General features: G+C 39.7%; 1 protein-coding gene across 1 annotated transcript; it reads left to right on the top strand.

Annotated features, from left to right (window-relative positions):
- The first annotated feature begins 69 nt into the window (after positions 1 to 69).
- LOC143299886 (protein DD3-3-like) lies at positions 70 to 22,344 on the top strand. The gene is made up of 14 exons (XM_076613380.1): positions 70 to 200; positions 2,594 to 2,752; positions 4,010 to 4,087; positions 5,184 to 5,340; positions 6,374 to 6,544; positions 7,292 to 7,484; positions 8,679 to 8,824; positions 10,873 to 11,020; positions 12,181 to 12,285; positions 13,397 to 13,459; positions 14,995 to 15,284; positions 17,034 to 17,105; positions 18,260 to 18,431; positions 19,336 to 22,344. The coding sequence occupies exons 2-14, from the start codon at positions 2,594 to 2,596 to the stop codon at positions 19,547 to 19,549; spliced, it is 1,968 nt and encodes a 655-aa protein (XP_076469495.1). The 5' UTR covers positions 70 to 200; the 3' UTR covers positions 19,550 to 22,344.
- The last annotated feature ends 46 nt before the right edge of the window (positions 22,345 to 22,390 follow it).

Here is a 22,390-nt window from a genome sequence, read left to right on the forward strand (position 1 = left end):
AGCCTATGCCAGGAAATATACGGGTATTTTAGTGAAATTTATTTTGGAACTACATAGAAACTTGTGCGGATGATTTCACAACGAGAAGAGTTAACAGTCGCAGGTGGCAAATCAAACCAGTGGAAAACTGAGGACAGTTGGTCGAGGGTCCCATTACCAGGCACTGCGGAAAAGGCTTATATGTGACTGTAAAAAGCGAGGTAAGGTGTCACATATATGTTTGGTTGAGGACCTTGTTAATATTTTCAATTCATTGGGGACGTATTATATAAAATATACGCTTGTATTCTATTCTCTCTCTCTCTCTCTCTCTCTCTCTCTCTCTCTCTCTCTCTCTGTGGCACATTCACACACACACACACACACTCTCTCTCTCTCTCTCTCTCTCTCTCTCTCTGTATCACATACACACACAACGCTCAGGATTTAATCCATGCCTGAATGTGCAAGAGCACATATTATGTATCCCACAAATAAAAGGATTGAAAGGGACAAAAAAAGACAGTCAAATGCCAGTCCCAAAACTACTACTACTACTAGTACTACACAAACACACACACAAACACACACACACACACACACACACTCCCCTTCACACTGTAATATATGCCACTTAATAGGATCAGGTACATACATATTCTATATGACTATGTAATCAATCATCTGTAGATGTGATCAAACTTAATTACCACTTAAAGTGTTACAATTTGTGTAAATGGATTTGTAACGATACGATTTGTATAGATAAGATACAATATTGACTGGTTCAATTGACTGTGATTTTGGGGAAGGAGCATGGGAATAATGGACATGTTTGTGTATTTGGACTGGAACCTTTCCATGAAAATGTGAGTGGAGGAGTATAGTGTCACTGACGGCAAGGGATATGGTCAGTGTGATGAATGTCAAATGAGGTAGTGTAGCATGAAACCATCTAACAGTGATGTGATTTGTTCAGCCACAGTTTGTAAATATTATGGACATTACATTCACAATTGCTATACTATACAAACACACTCACTTAACATATGGTACATAGCTACAAAAAATGAAAAATCACACAACAAACACACACCACACAACACACACACACGACACAACACATATGACACTTCTCTCTTCTCCACCTTTCCTCTTACCTTGGTTGATCTTCCCTTCACTACCGCTACTCTACAACACATCACAACAAACTCGGTCAATTTCCATTATGTAGATTATTTGTCATGTTTACCGAAGCAAAAAGAGGTATCGTGGACAAGGAAGGATAATTTCTAACGACTCGTAACTTGAGATCTACTCCAAATTCTACTACTCAGAATAAATCAAATCAATTACCAAGACTATAAAGTCACACACTCAGTCGAACGGACACGTGTTCCCTTTCGTCATGATCTAATTTATGCCACTTAATTAACGGATCAGTGCTGTCATTGTTCAAATTTTGACTAATGTAATAAATCCCAAATACTGTACATGTGTCACAAACTTTAACCTTAATTTTACAATTTTTTAAATGGATATGAACACACACACACACACACACACACACACACACATGCGCGCGCGTGCACACACACACACACACACACACACACACACACACACACACGCACACACACACACACACACACACACACACACACACACACACACACACACATTCACATGCAATACACATATAACCATATTTATCAGACCATGCATGCCCAAGTGTTTCCATGCTTATACAGGTGCAAGTATGGCTGACAATTCTCAGGAAGTGAAAACAATTATGATATCAAAATTCCCCTCCTTGAAATGGTGAATGTTGAAGCTTATAAACACAGATATGGCTTTTGAATGGAACCTGTGACTATTTAACCCCCACTCCACTCTATCAGGTCCTGAGCATGCTGTGCTTCCAAAAGGACTACACAGTACTTAACATGTCATATGATATGTGCTTTAGAAACTAAACCATCTGTCAGGTATTAAGATTTCTGCAGCCATACTTAAAGTACTTTGCTTTCAGGGGTGGATGTATGGTGAGAAATACTGACATGGATAATTGGATCTTTGAATTGATTGTGAATGGTCTTTTGCATAAATTTGTATACTTGGAGGATTAAGGGATTAGCATGCTTGCAGACATTTTGTTCGGGTGATATTAAAAATCACCTCTCTTAATCATCTAGGTTCTGCCAGGACTTCAACAATGGCTCACTCGCAGGCCATTGATGATTTTGATCTCAGAAGTCCTGCACTCAGATGGCATATCCATCCAGCATCCACTCAGTCCTGTCAATCAAACTCAAAGCCACAATCTTCCAGGTGTTGTTTTGCACTAATCACCACATCGTGGCAGCCAGTGTAGATTCTCCATATTTGTTTCCTGATAGATTTCTTATATTATTTTTGCTGGCGTATGCTGCCTTTCATTTGTTGGTTGATTTTGTTTTCAGAGGTTTGCAGTTCTGGTATTATTTTCTTCAGAAACTGTGTCTGAAATCATTTCATTTATCTCTGGTTCTGTCTCTAATTGTGATGTTTGGTGAAACCAATTGTTAGATTGTGTATAATGCAATGAACATTGTTTTTCAAATCGGTTTTTCAGATGACAGTTCTAGTGCTTGAACGGCTGTGCCTTGCAGTGGCAGTATGTGCATCGCTGATCACGGCGGACATCTATCTTCACGTTCCCAGAGGGTCCAACAACAGACTCAATGAGAAATCGGCAGCCAGGAAAAATGCAAATAGAATGTTTGATTCTCAGGTTTGTAAGAGCTTTTGGCACATACTGTTACTTTATGATCATCTGTTAGTCTGAGTAGGAGGTATAGCTCTGTTCTGTCACCATTGTACAGACTAGGAAACAGTTTCGCTAAAAGCAGGTGTGGCATCTCAGTTTGATCATTTCTTGTCTGTGCTGAATCTCTTCCTCTTCTCTTTTGTCATCTGTGCCTTTCTTTAATTTAGTTCATATTCTCTCTCTTTTCTCTCCCTCCTTCTCTCTGTCTGCCTCTTGGACTTACTCTTTCTTTGTCAGTCTGAGTCTCTAAGTCTAATCTCCCCCTCCCTCCTCTCTCTCTCTCTCTCTCTTCTATTTCCCTCAGTCATCTCTCCTCTCTTTCTCTCTCTTCTCTCTCTCTTTTTCTCTCTCTCGTCTCTCTCTGTCTCTGTCTGTCTTTCTCTTTCCCTCTCTCATTCGTGACCTCTTATTCTGCACAGTGGGTTTGCATTTGTTTCGTTGCATAGTATATATATATATATTTATCAAGAGTTCAGCCCAGATCTTATCACAACTGAACTTGATTCCTGTTTAGTCAGGATCCTTGCCACCTTAAGTTATTGGGCCATATTTTAGTATTGTCATACTCTGGCTTTCAGTTTAGCAGCAAAATAGTTACCAAACACGCACACACACACACACACACACACACACACACACACACACACACACACAATGCATACACACATGCATACATGCAAGTATGCACATGCGACATTATATGATAGTATCTTAAGAAATTTGACAAGTTACAAAGAACCCGTCACTTAATTAAGTATTCATAAGGCCATCACTTTCAGGCCTGTTTTTAGTTTGAATAATTATATTGTGATCAGTCATGCAGTAATATTTACTTTTCATTGAAATCTGCTCTATCTATGTGTCACATTTTGATTGTGTTGAGCATTGAACAAAATCTGTGTTCACAACTTCATTTATTTTAAAAATCTTTTTCAGTGACTGGTTTTCATTTTATTTAAGATAGTACCATGTTAGTGAATAATGATTGACCCAGCTGCAGAAAAAAAAAGCGTGAGTGGTCAGTAAAGATCCTGTTAATGATTGAGAAAACTACATCTTGCTTCAATGCTTCTTACTATATTTTGGCATTCATCAACTGTCTCTCGTAAATAAAGTCGGTGTAAGTGTGAAGTAATTGTTGTTGTTTTTTTTATTGGGGGTTTTGCTTTTGTTTTCAACTCTGATGATCTTTAAAAAAAATTTTTTTCCCTGTTCATACAGAACAACAACAGAGGTGGATACAATGTGGGTGACAGTGGCACTGCTGCATCAAGTGATGAATCTGGGCAGTACAGAATGGTCAGTAGAATTGATTTCACACCAAACTGCACATGTATACCAAACTTTTTTTTTCAGAAATATTGTTATAGTGATAGTTTGTATTATAATAGTTGCAGTCGAGGGTTAGCAGTATGAGAGGGCCAGCATGAAAGATGACACCAGTGAGAATGGGGGAAAAAGTGGTATGCTCTGATTTTGATTTCACAGTTCTTGGTAACAGCACGATTAAAAGCTGACTGCATTGTGATTTAAACAATGTGGCGTTAGAAATATCGCTGGTTTGACATATTGTGTTTCAAAATATATTCAGTTGATTTTGTTGTGGTTTTATTCCTGAATAGGCAGATTATTATCAGACTAAGAAGAGAGTGTGATACCATTTTAGAGAGTGTTATCATTTTAATTTCAGAAATGTCAGGGCTGTCAGTACAAAAATGATGAAAGAAACTATTGAGCTACAAAAGCAGCAAAACTAAGAAAAGTATTTCAGTCATTGAGAAAGTGAGACATTTTGCTCATAAACTAAGGAACTCCATTACTATTGTAGTATAGAAACTAATAGTTTTGAAACATGACCTGACTGTTTCCAAAAGCAATACTTCTTGCAGAAGATGAAAGGCACATAAGATAGGGTTGCACTTTGAGGGTCTCGCACACACAGCGATACCTGCTCTACAGACACCATCAATAATGATTTGAAGACCATCCTATCTCTGTGGCTGCCTTCACCTCTACACTCCATCTAGCTCACTATGATCAGCTTCGGATCCACTCCACTTACGCATACCCAGATTCAAACTCTCGACTGTTGGCCGCCGTTCTTTCTCTGTCTCTGGACCTTGCAATTGGAATGAACTTCCTCTCTTGCTTCATCAAGTCTCCACACTTGGCTCTTTCAAGTCTGGCCTTAAAACCCACCTCTTCCCAAAATAGCCTCCCTTCCCTGCCTCTTCCTTGTCTTTAGTTTCTCCAGTTTTAGAGTTATGCATGCGTGAGAATGACTGGTGCGAAAGCGCTTAGATTTGTCTCTGCACAAGATTCAGCGCTATATAAGTACCATTATTATTATTATTATTATTACTTGAAGATAAGATTGCTTTTGTTTTGGTTACAGAAATATTTCCAGAGTGACGCCTCAGCAGAGAGTGTGCTGACAGTGGAGTGGACCAATCAACATGGCTGTGGGGGAAATGAAGACTCGAACCCTCAGAAACAGAACTGCGTCCTGGTCCTGCAGTATGCTTGTCAGGATGATGTCACTGATGCAAGGGGTAAAAACAGCTTTGATGTTGATGTGCTGTTTGAATTAAATAAACAAAAACAAATGATAATTATTTAAAAGAAACTTAGGGAGTGAGAGATTATCTGTCAAAACAAAAAATGGATGAAACCCAAACCCAGATTTGACTGAACCCGCATTTGTATGCAAGCTCATGTATGCAGATGCAGACAATTATGTATGCACACATATTCATGTGCACATGTGTATGCACACACCGATGCACACACACACACGTACATGTACAGATATGCAATTACACACATTTAAGCGTATACATGTGCAAATCTTGGCAGAAGTGATGGAAGAATCGTACATGCGTACACACAGCTACATGCATGCACACTTTACAAAGACATGCACTTGTGTCTATGTACACTTATCTCCCAAATCGACATAAATGCAACTCTACTTGTTCTTCTTTCCTTTTGTGTGTGAGTGCACTTGCAGGAAATCAAACACTCATGTTCAACATCATATGCCCTTTGTTCATTGGAATTTGGAAGCGTGAAATTACCTAGTATGCATTTATCAGAAAATGAAGTATGGCTGACAAAAGATCAGAGTACAAAAAAATGGTCATTCATTTTCAGTTAATGATATCTTTTTTCCTTTTTTTTTAATTTATTTTTTTTATTATACTGTATGTGGTGAACACATTCTTTTTGACTGTCCCATTTTGAAATTTGAATTAAGAATTGACATAATTGTAGAGAATGCTACTGACCTTTTTTTTTTTTTCAACAAAAAAGTATTCTTCTTAGACCTGGAATCAACTGATTCTTTTGTTGTTAACCAGTGTCACTGTTCTCTATAATCAGTACCTGCTTAAAAAGAAATCTCTGGGAATGAATAGATTTAAAATTAAATCAAGTCTTTTTTTTCTGACCACTGTTACTGTAACACCAATACCCACTTAAAAAAAAAAAACATCTTTTTTTTTAAATATCACTGGGGATGAATAGATTTAAGATCAAATCAAATCAGACTGATTTATAGTTGTTTTAATATCTCCTCCTTCCTAGGAGGGCCTGATACTTTCCGCAACGGAAAGGAGACAACCACAGCAAAGTACACCAAGCCGACCAGCATGACAGATGCAGGGACCAAAAAATCTGGTGACGTCAACAGAAACAGGGGCCTCCATGAATCCTGGGACTGGTACAACAAGTGTTACATGCGGGAGAGGAATAAAGGTGAAAACAGCAGTTGTTGAATGATGACTGTTTGATACTGAACTTTGAATTGTATTGTATTCCCCCCCTCCTCTCGCCCAGCAGTACCCCCCTCACCCTCCTCCTAACCACCCATGCACCCCAACATCACCATCCCCCCACCTCCCCCTCCAACAGCTGATGCAGAGGCAGAACGTGCACTGGCTGGCCAGGTTGCCAAATTTTTTTCAATCCTCACAACAGCACAATCCTCAGCAACCTCCCCAAACTACAACAGAATCATCAGTATAATGATGTTGGTTGTATAAAGGAAGAAGAAGAAGAAGTCTTTGTCACAACAAATTTATCTGTGTGAAATTTGGGCTGCTCTCCCCAGGGAGCGCATGTTGCTACAGTGCAGTATTCACTCTTTTTTTTTCTCTTTTTCTTTTCCTCCTGCAAGTGTATATATTTTACTTTCAAAATCGATTTTCCTACAGAATTTGCAAGAGAACAATCTTTTTTTTTGCCATGGGTTCTTTTACGTGCACCCACAGATACTCTTGCTTCCTTAGTGGACCTGTTCCCACTAAGCCACCACTCCACTTTAGATTTTCAACAAATATTTCCATATGAATAACAAAGTTAAATTGAATGATTGTTGATTATTTGACATTGGACTTTAAATTTTCAACAAATATTTCCACACTGCATGATAAACAGATTTCTCGTTTGTACTTAATTCTTTTCATTCATTTTTTTCAACGCATTTTCTTTTTTGATTTTCAGGTTTGTTCACAGCAGATCAGAACCTGAAAGCAAACAATGGGTTTGGCTACAGCAGTGCCATCTACACTCGACAGAACCCTAACGGAAATCAGTATGGTTATGAGTGCCCTGAAGAGCGAGATTACTACCCCTACTGGCATCCAACCATGTGGAAAGACATTGCTGTCATGGCTGAGAACTCGTCCATGTGTAGGTGCGTAGAAAACAGGGATTGCATAAGGAAATAATGATAATGGTAATAATATTAGCAAGTTTAGAATAAATTATGCTTTGTAATTACATATGTGTCATATGATTCAGGTTAAGCCCACAAATGCATGTTTCCACTTCATGTAGGTCGTCTGTGTGTTTGGTACAGTTATTGTCGGCAACATTTTTCTGATGTCCTTGTTCCAGTTTCAGGTTTTTATATGTGCAGTGACTTCTTTTGTGTATTGCTCTGAGTTTTTATTTACTTTTTCGCAAAATGTTGTAAAACAATTTTTTTTAAAGTTTCTTGAGAAGGGTTTGCACAGGACAGGAATTAAACCCAGAGTCTGCATCAGTGCGTCACAATAAGTATGTTGAATGCAATTTTGGGATGGGAAAAATCCTTTCCAAATAGTAATAAAACTGATATATGTTGTGTGCGGTTATTACAAAACACTGATGTGTGTTGCATGTGCTCATTACATAACACTGATGTGTGTGGCATATGTTCTTTACGTAACACTGATGTGTGTTGTGTGCATTCTTTACGTAACACTGATGTGTGTTGCACACATTCTTCGCTTAACACTGATGTGTGTTGCACGCATTCTTTACATAACGCTGACATGTGTTGTGTGCATTCTTTACATAACACTGACATGTGTTGCGTGCATTCTTTACATAACACTGACATGTGTTGTGTCCGTTCTTTACATAACACTGACATGTTGTGTCCGTTCTTTACGTAACACTGAGGTGTGTTGTGGTCATTCTTTACATAACACTGATGTGTGTTGCATGCGTTCTTTACATAATACTGATGTGTGTTGCATGCATTCTTTATGTAACACTGACATGTGTTGCGTGCGTTCTTTACATAACGCTGACATGTGTTGCGTGCGTTCTTTACATAACACTGATCTGTGTTGCATGCATTCTTTACATAACACTGATGTGTGTTGCGTGCGTTCTTTACATAACACTGATGTGTGTTGTGTGCGTTCTTTACATAACACTGATGTGTGTTGCGTGCATTCTTTATGTAACACTAATGTGTGTTGCGTGCATTCTTTACATAACACTGACATGTGTTGCATGTGTTCTTTACGTAACACTGACATGTGTTGCGTGCGTTCTTTCCATCACGCTGACATGTGTTGCGTGCATTCTTTACGTAACACTGATGTGTGTTGTGCAGTCACTACACATCCAAGAGTTTCAATGTCCAGCCATATGGGGAGTGTGTGGAGGCAAAGGGCTGGTCTCAGTGGAGAACTCAAGCCGATTGCCAGGCCAATGGAGGACAGTGGGTACTGCTGCACAATTACCTGGAGAAAGCCCCACGTGAGTCCTGCCTGTTGAGCTACTTTCATGTGGTCTTCCGAGTCAAATGTGGAATGTTGGCCTAGAGGTAATGCATCCATCTAGGAAGCGAGAGAATTGGAGCGCACTGGTTCGAATCACACCGGCAGTGGCCAGTTTTTTCTCCCCCTCCACTAGACCTAGAGTGGTGGTTTGGACGCTAGTCATTCTGATGAGACGATAAACTGAGGTCCCATGTGCAGCATGCATTTAGCGCACGTAAAAGAACTCATGGCAACAAAAGGGTTGTATACAAAAAAATGGGTGGCGCTGTCAGTGTAGCGATGCACTCTTCCTTTGGGATAGCAGCCCGAATTTCACTCAGAGGAATCTGTTCTGACAAAATGATTAATACAAATACAAATATTTTGGGCTGCTGGTGAAGATAGGAGCTGCAGCCCACACATGCAAAGGAAGAAGAGGATTATTATTTTTATTGATACTTAAACAGCACCCTTTTTCAGATATAAACTCGTAAGCGTTTTACAGTCATGGAGTCATTTGAACAGTGCGCTGCCTACCTGTGCAGAACCAACTCACAGTTGCCTTTAGGCGCTTGTCATTTGTTTCCTCTAACATTCAGTCGGGCTTCAGTCACATGCATGCACACACATGTTTATGTGTGGATTTTTCTTCAGAATTCTGCTAGGGGCAATCCATTTGTTGCCATTGGTTCTTTTCTGTGCGCCAAGTGCATTCAGTGTACAGGACATTTGTTTATCATCTTGTCTAAATGATTAGCATCTACACCACCACTCAAAAAGTCCAGTGGAGGGGAAGAATATTCTGATGAGGGTGAGATTTTATCCCGTACCGACGGGCGCAATAGCCGAGTGGTTAAAGCGTTGGACTGTCAATCTGAGGGTCCCGGGTTCGAATCACGGTGACGGCGCCTGGTGGGTAAAGGGTAGAGATTTTTACGATCTCCCAGGTCAACATACGTGCAGACCTGCTAGTGCCTGAACCCCCTTCATGTGTATATGCAAGCAGAAGATCAAATACGCACGTTAAAGATCCTGTAATCCATGTCAGCATTCGGTGGGTTATGGAAACAAGAACATATCCAGCATGCACACCCCCGAAAACGGAGTATGGCTGCCTGCATGGCGGGGTAAAAATGGTCATACACGTAAAAGCCCACTCGTGTGCATACAAGTGAACGCAGAAGAAGAAGAAGATCCCTTACCCTCAGATTTTGTCGTTTCCTAGGCAGACACATAACCACTAGGCGGCCATTCCACATGGAGAGGAGACTCATGCTGTGATTGTTATGTCTTTTTGTTTAAGGTGTGAGGTTGCTTAAGTCATTACCTTTGTTGTTTGATGTTGTACTGCCTCCTGATTATGCCATCTTAATGTCAAGTCTATAGCCTTTTACAGACTTGCAGATTGACAGAACACTCTTGCCTCATGTAGTTTTTAGCTGAACACATAAAGAAAAGAGTTGTTCAAAGGCCAAGGACAAAGTCATAGTCAAAATGTCCTTTTAAAAATTCCTTTTCAAATGCTACACTGAATTGGCAGCAGCTGATTAAAAAAAAAAAAAAAAGGTTTATGTCAGTCCCATCTGATCCATCAGGGTGGGAGAGGTTGCTCTGAAAAACAAAGATTACATTAGGAGCAACGCCTCACATAACAATTATATTTCCTGTAAATTCTGAACCCTTTCCTAGGCACCTGCCAAAATCTAATTTATTTATAGCTCTTATTTAATTTAGTCACAACATTTTTCTCATTTGATTTTGGTATGCTGTGATGTGTTCTGTTGCATTCTGTTATTCTTTTGCTCTTCTTTTCCTTTCCTTTCTTTTTATTGCTGGGTTGGTTTTTTTTTGGGTTTTTTTTTTTTGTTTGTTTGTTTTGGGTTATGTTACAAGTATCCTTACGGGAAAATGCATTACTTTTTCCAGTTTACCCCAGCATCTGTGGAAGAAAGCAACAAACCAACATGGTCAAGAACCATTTTAATTTTTCACATGTGTGTTTGTGTATGTATGTGTGTGTGTGTGTGTGTGTTCCCCATCGTTCAGAGTACACCAGCAAAAGAAGTTGTGAACGTGCAAGAAGTGGAACTGTGACGTACGTGTGGGGGGTCCCTTATGATGCTACAGACTACAACCAACAGCAGTGTCTGGCCAAACTGCCAGCACCACAGTGCTTTGAGGCGCCGTGGTCAAGGTAAGATAACTGTCAGAATTATCCCCCTCCACTTACATTGAAGTCTTCGTTGTGGCAGATACATGGGGGATTGTACTGGATGGACTTGGTGGTGGTGACTTGGTAGACTCAGTCTTGCTCTGCAGCCAAGCAATTATTGTCATCCTTCTGGGGCTTAGTAGATGGTGTCCCACAAATGATAAATCGGAACAGGCACTACCGAACACCATGGAGGTGACTCAGCAGCAGTGCGGGGTCTCTTCTGGTGTGTGGTCTCCTGGCAACCTGACATTGATAGTTCCCTGTGGCCTGCCGGTGCTGGGACTGAGTCAGATGAACCCAGGTGTGGCTGTGTATGGGGGGGGCCTTGGATTGAGTGGTATGGGAGCAATGCCGCTGAAACAGTGCAGATGATGGGGCAGCCCCCCCAACCCCCCAAAAAATCTCTCTGGACACAACTACTTTATTGATGTTTTTATTGATTATGTGTTACAAAAAAAAGGAAAAACCAGTAATTTATTGGTCTATGTTTTTTTGGTTTTTTTTTTCCAAAATAATGATCTCTTGATTGCAATGTACATTCCATGTTGGTTCGTTTGCTGCAATTATCCAAATTAATCAGACATTATAAACATTTCTGTTATCATTATTGATACTTATACAGACATATTCATTGATGTCATGATTCAGTTTGGTGGGGCATTTTGAAGTGGGACTGTGCTGTTGAAATGCATTTGTTCTCTCTGTCTCTCTCTTTTATCACCAGTCACATGCATTTACATGTACACATTCATTCACACACACATATATATTCATACAGATATACATATATACAAATATATATATATATATAATATAGATAGATAGATGGATACAGACATGCAAAGCAAGTCATTATGTCATTCTGTTGATGTGCACGCACACCCACGTGCATGTGCACGCGCGCACACACATCAATTCCTCCATCCATTCATCCATACAAAAATTCCAACACAGGCATGAAAAAAGCAAGCCATAGTGAAATTCAGTTGCTATGCATGTGCACACACACATGCAACTACACACAAACATAGAAACACACATAATGAGACACACACACACAGACACATACACACACACACACACACACACACACACACATGAATAATGCAAATCTTAATGTCATTCTGTTGCTATCGTAGGTCAAACCACCTTGGCAATGGAGCTGATGGCAAAGCCTTGACCTATGACTGGAAGCTGCCATACTTTCCCTCTGGCGAAACGAAGCGCTGTGTATTCAGAATGAGGTGAGGGTTGACTGTGTAAGTGAAATTCAAATATCAGAATTTATAACAGACGGCTTGAAACAACAGAATTACACACTGTGGCAAAGATGACTACAGTGTAAGTTTGGAGACCCCAGACAAACAGATCAAATGATAATAGGTGTGTGTACAAAGTCTTGTGCAAGTACACACATGTAGTTGAAAAATACACAAATTTGCTCTTCGTAACAAACCATTAATTTTTATGCATGTCGTCTGCAGAGCTGTAGTACTTTATGCACTCTCAGTAACCATTAAAGAAAACGATGCAAAACATATTTATACAGCTTTATTCTTGAAAAATATTTGCATTTCTGGATTAGACCCAGCTTGTTAGGTTGGTGTAGCAATTGATATGGTTGATCAGTAGTGATTGTTCAGAAGGCACATTAACTGAGTGGAGCCAAAACAAGTTTACAGGCGTGAAAGTAAAGGAATCAGAAGATTTTTTTTATGAGCTTGCTATTGATCAAACAGAGGGCATCAAATCCTATCTTAATCCTCTAGCACATGAGATCTCCACTGCTGCCAGTCTACATGCATGAAATGCTCTCAGCTAAATGCTTAACTTTGCATGAATAGAGATTTCCTCACTAGAGGTCTCCCATGGCAATACAGCTCCGAAATCTAGACTCAAATGTGGTCCTGAAACAACCAGCAGTTGAGAGAGGTGCAGCTCTCTCCAAGGACTGACTGACTTAATTACTGCCCATAATGTCCTCTGGCACTTGGGACAGAGAGGCCCGTCACACACGGCAGTGCTGGTTTCTTCTGTTGCACTTTCTGTATCAAAGTTGTTTTTATGGGAATGGGCTGTTGGATCTCTAAGGAATTAGTATACTGTTTTTGCTTTTCCATGTAAGAGATAGCAGGTTCATATTGAATAGAGCTTTTTCTTCAGATTGGAAACCAGATTTTCTAAAGAAAAAAAAGCTTATGTAGCCACATTGAATGAAATGTTTGCACTTGATTATAATATTAATGAAATTATTTTAGTTTAGTAATAGTAAAACACAATGTTTACATGGGAGTCAAATGTTCATACAGGCATTGTGATGTTTGAATTTTGACTTGTGCCTAACTTTTGTTTCAGGTACAATGTTTCAACGGATGATTATGACCCATATCATACAGATCATACCAAGAACAATGATCTGTAAGTTGAGCCAACATGTGTGTGTATGAATGTGAGTGAGTCAGTGAGTGTGTGTGTGTGTGTGTGTGTGTGATATAATGATTTAGTTTGTTCTTTTTTTCCTTGTTCCACAATGTGTGTTCTTTCAAGACATGTTTTATAATTTTGCTGTTTGTGTCTCTATGTTTATAACATTCTGAATAATAATGTTCAGATTCAGGTTCAGAGGCTGGGCTTCATCTCTTTAACTGCTATCATGTTTTTATCACATTCTCATAATTGTAGAAGGGATGTTGTGTCTTTTTTTTCCCCTGTGCTTACTTTCATGTACTATTTAGACAAATACAGACACTTTTTTTTTTTTTTTTGCTGCCCCATCAGCTGCGCCGTTTCAGTGGCATTACTCACACGCCGCTCATTTAGATTCCCCCATACACGGCCACACCCGGGTTTGTCCGTCGCAGTTCCAGCGTCGGCAGTCCACAGGGAACCATCGATGTTAGGTTGCCTGGAGGCCACACACCAGAGGAGACCCTGCACTGCTGCTGAGTCACTTCGGTGGTGTTCAGTGGTGCCTGTTCTGCTTTAACGTACTTAGGCCACCACCTACTAAGCCCCCTACTAACGACAATAATGGCTTAGTCGCGGAGCCAGACTGAGTGAGCGTCTCTCCCAGAGTGGAGACCGCCACCACGTCCCTCAAACAACAGCCCCCCCCCGCCCCCCCCGCCCCCCATGAATCTGCGGACACTGACGACATTGACAGGACTCACCCCAAGCATGGAAGTCGAGGGGTATCCAAACTGAGGTCACCATGAGAGCAGGGCATGAAAGGTCACAGACTTTGAGACTATTTTGTTTATAATGATGACGATGTAGGAGAAGGAGGATGACGATGATGATGACGATGTTGCTATGGAGGTCCATTTTGGTTTGGGACTGCGTGACAAGGCTGTACTCTACGCTTCCTGTCATAATGATATCCCGGCGTTAACCAGGCCCGAGAGATACAGACACTTGGAGTGTTGGTCAGGTAATTAGAGCAACACACTCAAAGACGCATCCTTGAAGTGGATGACACTCGACTGTGTGGTCCCAATCTCCCCATTTAAGCCCACAGCACACTCAACTCTGGGTAGGAGCCAGCCACGGGCCGAAAAACCCACCTCCGCTGGGATTCGAACCCGCGTCCTCCCAGCCGTCAGTCCGCGACACTAACTACTTCGCCACGGCGGCTGGTACAGACACATTCTTAATTTGGTGAACACATATACACATACACATGCATGCACGAGCGCACATGCGCACGCGCGCACACACACACACACATTCTTAATTTGGTGAACACACACACACACACACACACACACGCACACTTCAGTAAGTGAAAATTTCCCATTTAAAAACAGTTTCGTTCAAAGTCTTCAGAGTGGTAACTCTCGTCATCTTGTTGGAGGGAGGGGGAATTTTGTTTAATGTTTTGTCACACATACTGGCGATTGTAGACATTTTTTAAAAGTATTAATTTACACATTTTACATCATCATCTTGTCCAGAATGATCAAATCTCCGGTCCAGCAAAACCCTTACGTCAACATCGGCGGGAAGTCTTCTCCTCTTCGCCTCGCCATCAACACAGCACAGTATGGCCGCATCTTCCAAGACCGAAGTCACGTCTTCAAGCTGCGGCCACGCCCCCAGGAGCTTCAGGGGTCCCGTATCTTTAACGTGAACGTGCGGGGCAAGCGAGGGAACATAGTGCAGGTGTACCCAGCCGTGGAATACGATTTTGCTCCTACACACCTGGAGATTCGGGAGGGAGACCTGGTGCATGTTCAGTGGACAGGTAAAAATTGTTCATTGCCCTTACTGATCATAATGGTAATAGTTGTACAGTTGTGTAGCTCCCTTTCTTTTTGTGAGAGCTCACAGCACTCGAAATGAATGAAGAAGTTACAGATAATTTGAACCTCTCTCTCTCTCTCTCTCTCTCTCTCTCTCTCTCTCTCTCTCTCTTCCCTCCCCCACCCCAACATTTTCTCATATCTCATGTATGCAAAGTTGGTTGATGGTGATGGTGAAGTTTATTTGTGAACTGTCCATTGAAAATGCTGATGCTCAAGGCATTGTGCTTAAAATTATAGGAGCGGTTTTGTTGTTTTTGTTTTTCATGTAAAGTGTATCAGTTCAAAAGCATCCGAAGGATGAAGGAATTGTAACCAAAGAACTCAACTGGCTTGTGATGAAAAAAGTGTAGATAAACAATGGCTTTACGGTCAGATCAGTGAAGTAAATTAATTTCTAAAAATGGTTGGCTTTCATGATTATGCATGTTTGAAACTGTTGATAGTATTTATAATTTTGCAGTCAGAATGTTTAAAATGGACAATGCTGTAATAAGCCATAGCTGTTATTATCATTACTCTTTGTTTTGATATACTGTTTTGTGGCTGAATTTTTGTTAACTATGGATATTAGATTTGTTAATCAGTTTCCTGGGCTGCCTTTTGACTAATGGATGGTGCAAGTGCCCCCAAAATGGAGATACATGACTCCTTTTTTTCTTCTTTTAGACCACTCAGTCTTGTGACTGATAAAATAAATGATAATGCACATTGTGTCCGTAGCCCCAAAAGATTAGATTTCTGTGCTCCAGCTAATGCCTTTTCCTTTGCTGTGTGTACACTTGTGTGTATCTGCACACAAATACAAGCCCTGATATGGCCCTGTATAGTCAGCTGGGCTATAAGCAACAACAGCAAATAGTGCACAGAATTAATGTGCTTTTGTGTGTTAGGGAACACTGATGTTTTTGACTTTTTAGATTCATTATAATTTGTTTGTCATGTTAGCAAATCCCTTTTTTTGTGAAGTTCATAATTAAGTAATTTTCTTTCTTTATTTATTTCAAACACTCATCTTTGATTCCTCCATCCATCTACCATGTTTCCCTCTACTGACCATTCAACTTCCTCCTCCCATTTCTCTCCAGCCTATCTTATCTGTTTGTTTTTAATTGATAACATTCAGATGTTGAAATTATTAACTTTTTTTTTTAAAGTGTACAATCACCAGTATGTGTGGCAAGACATTAATTCATTCTACCTCAGTGCTGCATGCCTGCTACAACTCCCCTGGATCAGCACTACATGAGACCACTGCAGTAAAAAGTGGGGTGGTTCACTGAAACAGCAAAAATTAATTGAAAATTGTTGATTTAATCGGTCAAGCAAAGCTTCATTTTCATGCTTCCAAAATCTGTAAACGGTTCAGTTTAGAATGTCATCTGTACCATGCAAGAATAAACGAAATTAGAATAGTGTGTTGAAATTGTTGATATAATCGGTCAAGCAAAGCTTAGTTTTCATGCTTCCAGAATCCGTGAACGGTTCAGTTTAGAATGTCAGCTGTACCAATCAAGAATAAACAAAATTAGAATAGTGTGTTGTATGAGAATACTCGCACCTGGTCCACAGGGGAAGTAATCATGGTGCGAGTTAACTCTTTCTGGGAGTAGAATGAGTTAAAGAAAATTCCTTTCATGTATCAGTCTTTACTCCAGCAGCACTGTAGGGAAGACAACTGTGTGTTGCAGGCTCCAACAGTCACAACAACGGCAACCCGGCTGGTGACGGGCAGGCAGGGAGCGATGGGGAGGGGACTGCTGGTAGGTTTTGATGCAAGTCCTTGCCTGCTCATATATGTTTGTTTATTTATTGTTGATACCTGTATAGCACATACCTCCAGCCAGAGACCAAACTCTAAGCACTTTAGAGAATTATTTGCACAACAGCTGCCTATACCTGGCAGAATTGACTAGGAGCAGCCTTTAGTCTCTTATTTTGTGCATATGCATGTGCACACTTTTCTCTTTGCTGCGATGTTTTACACTAAACTGTTCTGTTAAATGTTCCATTGCATGTTTCCACATATTTTGTCTTCTTGTTACTCACAAAATGCAGTGAGGTGATTGCCACTTTCCTCTCTCTTTTCTTAAATTCATTTTAGGTACGGAAGGAGGTGTTGCTATGCCACACCTTTTTTTAAATTTTTATATATTTATAATTTTTTATACATTTCTAACCTGGATTTTATTTAGCATCTTTCCATTATTTGTGTGTGTGTGTGTGGAGGGAACGGCAAATAGATCATTTGTTGTTTCAACATAGATAAGACTCATTTTAAATTACTTTATATGCAGTCAACAGCTGGCAGATCTTGTACTGCATGCAGTTAATTTCCTTGAAACAGACACAAGTGTTCAGTAATAAACAAAAACGTTGGATTGATATATGAAGGAAATAACAGCATTCTGCACAGTGGAAGTGATTTGTTGATGTTTGAAGGAGACTGAACATTTGATTACACATTCTGTATACCGTGACCCACTTGTGCAGACTTCAGCAGGGGTCTGATCCCTGTCCTGTGCAAAACACGGATGGCCTAGTGGTAATGTATCCGCCTAGAAAGTAAGAGAATTTGAGCACACTGGTTCAAATCCCATAGTCGCCAGTATTTCCTCCGCCTCCACTATACCTTGAGTAGTGGTCTGGTCGCTAGTCATTCGGATGGGACAATAAGCCAAGGTCCTGTGTGCAGCATGCACTTAGGGCATGTAAAATAACCCATGGCAAAATTCTGTAGAAAAATCCACTTCGATAGGAAAATAGATTTACAGGCAGGAAATAATGGATGATGCTCTCAGTGTAGCGACGCACTCTCTCTGGGGAGAGCAGCCCAAATTTCACATGGAGAAATCTGTTCTGACAACAACAAAAAGTAATACAATACAAAACATTTCCTTCACTCTGCGTTTTTCAGGCACCGACCGAAACAACATGGTGCAAATCCGGGACCGCAATGACAACTTCCCTGTGCCCTTCGAGCAAAGCAGGATGTGGACCAATGCAGAAATCAAGTGGATCTATCATGGGAAGACAGGTGTGCAGGCCAAGGACCTGGCTGTGGATTTGGCATCGGCTGGATATTACAGGTATGCTTACAGTAGAAACTCTTGGGTCCATGTTCGGTCGCTTCTGATATTGATTGTGGTGGTGTTACAGTTGAAACTCTTGGGTCCGTGTTTGGTCACTTCTGATATTGATTGTGGTGGTGTTACAGTAGAAACTGGAGTCCAAGTTCAGTCACTTCTGATATTGATTGTGTTACAGAATTTTTCTAATATTCTTATTGGTGTCACAGAGCTAAACAGTTCAGTCTCTGAGTATATGACTAACATGGGTGAGACAAAGAGTCTAAGACTCTAAACGTAGTGTTTTTGTGTTCATCTTATGGTACCTTTGATTTTACACCACCTTTTATCATTTTTAACTATATGACTGACCTGTTGACAGAAAACGCATCTGTCGTTGCTGGCACAGTTATTTGCTTACCTGTCTGCTGAAGTTGGGTTTGTGATAATAAAGTTATATTTTATTTTCATGTACATATATAATCTGACACCAAGCATGTCATTTCCACTGTTCCAGCTGTATTTTGTCTGTTTTCTTTTTGGATGTCAGCCTGGTGAGGTGACAACAGATCTTACAGAATGCACACTAATTATTTTCACATTGTGATGCCTGAATAGTTCTCTGCATTAAAAACAATTGGAAAATTAGCCCAGATTCAGTACCTTCATTCATTTTCCTTGACAAAACACATTTTCTTTTCTGTATCTCTATCACTTTTCATGCTAGGATTTTTTGTTTATTTATAACGCTAGAATCCTCCAAATTTTCTGGCAAAAGGAAAGCAGTTAAAAAAAAAAAAGTTCTCTTGCACTGAATAGGTTGATATATAGCTTTTCTTCAGTTCACCTTTTTATCTTCGTTTTACTGTTTTAATTATTTTCTGTGTCCCATTTTTGTTTTAGCTTCAACTCTTTTTTTTTCCAGGTGTATCCGCAGTGCTGATTGCCAGTCACATGGGGCAACAGTTCAAGACTTTGCTGTGGATGAAAAGAGCAAGCTTCAGTCACAGCTCAACAATGCTCCAGCATCATACGAGGGGGTAGTTCTCAAGTTCCGCAAAGGGACCTACCATTACATGTGCACCCGCAACAACAACTTCACCAACCGCAGTCAGAAGGGCACAATCGTTTGCAAATGATGGAGAAATTGATACTTACTATTGGTACTTATGTAGCGCCCATCTTGACCAAACTAAGCGCTTTGCGAATTCAGTAGAGTCATTTGCACAACAGGCTAGCTACCTGGGTGGAGCTTACTGAGAGCAGCCGTTTGGCACTCATCATTTGTTTCCTGTGTCAATTCATGCAGACCACACACACACACACACACACACACACACACATACATATTTATTAGTACATTGCCTGGTGTCTGCCTAATGAATCAGTGAGAGGAACAGGATGTGGGCTTTTCTTTTTGTCTGGAAAGCTGGATGTATTTTGCTGTGGTGGTAATACATCTGTTGTGTCTGATATGTTTTTTCCATTCCATTTGGCTTCTTTACCTCAGGTTATATCAGCCTTAATTCACACACATAGTGCATGGTACACTGCTGATACGGGATGCAAGTATTTTTTCCCTTTTTTTTTTTTTTTTTTTAATACAATTGCACAAATCCTTTCCCCTTATACATATATTTCACTCCACTCAGCCCATTGCACACACCCCTACACTCCCCCCCCCCACCCCTGCAACACAGTTTCACCTGAACACATGCATATATGCACACACATGCTGTCATTTATGCATGCAAACACAAAAACAATTTTCTCGTGCTTCACATTCAGATAACTTTTTGACAGAGGTATTATTGTGTTGTTTATACAGCCTGAGATTATTGGCATTTTACATATCATTTTTACTGTCATGTTGTTCCTGTCCAGTTCTTGAAGCAGCAACTATGTTTATGATCATGTTTTCTACTTTGTACAAATAGAATAAACTGTTGTAAATAATGCATAATGCATGTCCATAATGCATGCATGCAGTGCTGCATGTAAGTTTCCTCATGGCAGTATCAGAACAGGTGATGATGGATTACATCACATCCCTTTTGTGCATTTTTTTCTTTCATGTAGCCAACTAGAACAATGGAATGGGTAATGCAATTGAAAAAAAAAAACAGAAAAAAAAGCAAAAAAACTTTGGCACAGAACCTATGCAAGGACTTACCGGTAATTTTGGGGATGGTGGGGGCGTGATGTGTTTAATGAAATGTTGGTCACAACACACAAAATCAGTATCATTTCAGGTGTGCTGAACATCACACAAGGACTTGAACTTCGGAAGGAGTTGGTGAAAAAACATCAGTCATAGCAGGTTCAAAAGATAGACTGGGCTTAAAAATCAGGAAGCTCCCATTCTGTAGGAAGTGAGCAATTTCTATGGTTGCAACAGACAAAACTGTAGCGATATGCACGTTTGCTTTTCCGTCAGTTGTATGTGTGACATTCTGAGTGACCAGATAACCCAATACATATTGCATGAGGTGTTCTGCATACCTCATCCTTGAATGCAGCTGATTTTCTTTCTTTTTTTTTTTTTTTTTCATCTTTGTAAAGACTTCAATGAAGACAGAAAAGTTCCTTACCTATTTTTCTTGAGGTTGAACAGATTAAAAAAGAAAAAAGTATTGTGGGCAGGGTTTTGGTCTATTTCTTGAACAGTGAACCACCAACAGCATAATGTTTATTGCTGCTTTGATTGTAAGTCAGCACAATCCACCAGTTTGGTCTTGGTATTCCTGGCTGTTCGATATGTATCTTGTGTCCCTTTCATTTAAGTATTATTCTGTGTATTTTATGCATAATATGAATAAAAAAAAAAGTTTGTCAGCATCACTTCAGTGTTAAGCATGTCACACATATTGCTCAAGTTCTGTTGTATTAACAAATATTCATTAGTCTCTTTTTTGTGTGTGTGCACAAGTTATGAGGAGTTGCAGGGTATTAGGGGATCTGGGAGTAGCAGAGTGAAGGAAAGTGAAGATAAAAAGCATTTCTAGGCATGGTAAAAAGTTTATATGGACATAATAATAAAGAATCTAAGTCTCTTTCTTTGCAGTTTTTCTCTCATGTTCTGTGTCAGGATTATTTTTTCACTCTTGATCTTTTGTTTCTGCAGTAAATGGAGATAATGTAAATAAGTAAATGTACAGTAATGTTTACTCTTTTAAATAAGACAAAAGCACACGAGGGAGGAAATTAAAACTGTCCTGTTTTCCTGTAGAATGTTTTACATTGTTGGCCTCATTTGGATTTACAGTTTCCATTTAAATTTATCTTACAGTGATAACACATCACCAGAGACCACAAGCAGCTGTCAATGTAAGGTCAAAAGATGGTTCAGTAGCTTCATTTTTATTACTGCCTTTACTAATCTGGGGTTTTTCTTTCTGTTTTTCTTGGTTGGTTAATCTTTTGGTGTTTTTTGGTGTTGTTCTTTTTGGTTTGGTTTTGTTTTGATGTGATTGTTGTTGTAGATGTGTTGTTATAGATGTCTGATATTGTTTAACCCTCATATTTACTTGCAGCAGTGATAATCATTTTGGAAGCAAAATAACCACCATTCCATGTCATGCGACACCACAGCTTTTGGTGTGAAAGCACTTATTTTCACATCTGCTCTTTTTTTTGCAGTTTTTATTAATATTTTTTTTTACGCATTCTTGTATTCTTCACCCAAGAAATAATTGTGATGACTTGCCCACAGTTTGATTGATACAAAAAACAAAACAAACCAAAAACAAAACAGAAATTTCTTCCTTCAAACTTAAAGTAAGGTCTGAATGTTGATTATGTTCATTTGTGCTTGTAATTTTATTTTATTTTTTTAAAGTCCTTCAGGTTATATATCATTTGTACCACAAAACAGTTGAACCACTTTCTCTGCTGGTCAGAGATGGAAATAAAATTACTTGTTTTTGTATCAGTTCATATGTCTTCAGTGTGTTATTGAAAACTTTACTGCCTCCTGAACA

This window comes from Babylonia areolata, chromosome 25 (genome assembly GCF_041734735.1).
Source record: "Babylonia areolata isolate BAREFJ2019XMU chromosome 25, ASM4173473v1, whole genome shotgun sequence".
Taxonomy (NCBI): domain Eukaryota; kingdom Metazoa; phylum Mollusca; class Gastropoda; order Neogastropoda; family Buccinidae; genus Babylonia; species Babylonia areolata.